This window comes from Perkinsus marinus, assembly GCF_000006405.1.
Source record: "Perkinsus marinus ATCC 50983 genomic scaffold scf_1104296965604, whole genome shotgun sequence".
NCBI lineage: Eukaryota > Perkinsozoa > Perkinsida > Perkinsidae > Perkinsus > Perkinsus marinus.
Genome location: NW_003204264.1, coordinates 1 through 2,276, shown reverse-complemented (window position 1 = coordinate 2,276; position 2,276 = coordinate 1). Strand labels below are relative to the sequence as shown.

At 39.5% G+C, this 2,276-nt stretch overlaps 1 protein-coding gene across 1 annotated transcript; it reads right to left on the bottom strand.

Moving 5' to 3' along the window:
• Nucleotides 1–534: 534 nt before the first annotated feature.
• Nucleotides 535–2,196, bottom strand: Pmar_PMAR008635 (serine hydroxymethyltransferase, putative; the record flags this gene model as incomplete). The annotated part of the gene is made up of 5 exons (XM_002769491.1): nt 535–674; nt 1,318–1,426; nt 1,904–1,971; nt 2,020–2,086; nt 2,167–2,196. The coding sequence occupies 5 exons, from the start codon at nt 2,194–2,196 to the stop codon at nt 535–537; spliced, it is 414 nt and encodes a 137-aa protein (XP_002769537.1).
• Between the last annotated feature and the right edge of the window lie 80 nt (nt 2,197–2,276).

The following is a 2,276-nucleotide window of genomic DNA, read 5'->3' as shown; positions in this document are numbered from 1 at the left end:
CTGCATGAACGGATCTCGCTACTTCAAGTATCAAGATATTATATGAGCTCCGTAGGTCGCAATGTATTAGAGTTTCACGAGCGGCCGTGATATGAAAAACATATTTCACGACTACTGCATATCACCACGAATATCGCGTTTTTCACAGAGTATTACGACGCCATTTACACGTAAAACGGGTGAAACTTCATTTACAACTAGAATATAACTAATATAACTGTTATTAATTAATAATACGAGTATAAGAGTAATAACTACTAATAAGCCGTATATAGTAACTAATATAACTCTCCTAATAGTGGCACACCCGTAATACGTGAAGTACAGTCACTCACGGGATCAAACTCGCGAAAATAATGATGTGATTTTCACTAGTATTATATAACACATATGATGCTTCAATGAACACCCTGTGAAGGTCTGTGAGATTCGGCTTGTGTCAATTGTCGTCTCTCGTGATATCTGTCCCATTGCGGTTGATTCTCAGCGTATCATCGCTGAGCTAAGCTGTAGTCATTTGCATACCAGTGATGATTATAAGTTAAGTCTCTCTAATATTTTGGTCGACGTTGGGTTCTGGCTCTCAATACACCCATAGTAACTCACCTCCAACGCGATATCCACGGCTCTGTTCAAAAACTGCGCAACTCTACGAAAGTCATCTTCAGTGCAGCCTAAAGCACCACAGCAATCACACAGACCCACGAAACAATTCATGAAAAACTATATGAACGGTAATAATATGACCGTTAGTTCTAGCCCGGTAACCAAATATGCGAACAAGTAACCGTTGAAGTTTCACCCGTCTTTCGTGGAGTGGCGTAATACTCTCTGTGAGAAACGCGATATGAAGTGAATTATGAAATATATTTTTCACTAGTGTTTTTCATATCACAGATGTAACTCAATTCTATGCATATAAATAACATTTCATTGGAGTTTCACCCGTTTAACGTGCAGTGGTGTAATACTTGATGTGAATTACAAGACGTATATGTTTCCGCGACCGAAAACACATTTTTTTTCGCGAAGTGAGTTGAAAATACTTCGCGAATTACACCGGACAGATGATCTTATATCATGTAAAACACATCACATATTCTGCGCGTTATTCACTGCTCACATGCATTTTTTCGCGAAGTGAAATATACGAAATATATTTTCCACATCACGAATAGAACTCCAATATCAGAAGACTCACACTCCAACAATGAAGTTGCACCCTAGTGATATATATTTCACGACTACTGCATATCACCGCGAATAATATCGCGTTTTTCACCGAGTTTTACGCCACTTCACGTAAATGATACTCACCACGAGATGTCATAGCAGGGCTTCCAATTCTCAGCCCGCTCGGGTTCATCGCACTCTTATCCCCCGGCACGGTGTTCTTATTCAAAGTAATCGACGCCAACTCGCAGACCTGTAAGGCACCAAAGACATATCGCGCGCGCCCAGATGATCGATTACAATTACCAAACCTATAATTAATACTTTCAAGCCAGATGGATATAATCGTGCGTTAAAAAATCACATTTTCAAATCGCTTTCACAAATTTTTATCACATACTACTCTCAAACTTTCAGCAAATACCCTCTTCTTATGCGGTGCTTCCCAACTATTAATTCTAAACGCCTCTCATTACACCAATTCTACTCCAGTGTGGTAAAATTTGCACAAGTGTTGGTAACAACATCAAAATTCTGAGGAAATTTTGGAGAATTCCTGACAACTTCTCGTACATAAACTCCTATGATTAGTAAGGAAACCATTGAGCTCAGCTGAGAACAGCGATTACATATTTTGCAGCACTGCTCTACTCATTCCTAAACCTACATCGTGCGTAATTTTATCACGTTTTTGGCATATAAGAAACGCCACAAATGATGTTGGTCTCACCTTTTCAACTTTGCTGCCATTAACGCCCTTATTTTTCAAGTCTACGAGCATCAAATGATTATCGGTGCCTGATCGTCAACTCTGTAGTTCATAAAAACACCTTTACTAGTTCTCACCATCAGAAACGAGTTTAAATCCTAATTTCTGCATTTCGCCGGCTAACGCTGCAGCATTGGCAACAACCTGATACCGCACCATCACCAACTCAACGTAAATGACGTTATCACAATATCATTATGACGTACTACGTTACGTAATATCACATTTAACTTTAGTTCTAGAGTAGAACCCATGCTAACAAGTGGAGTTTCACGACCCGTTTTACTCGAAGTGGCGTGAAAAACGTGATATTCGCGAATTGAAAACACTTGCG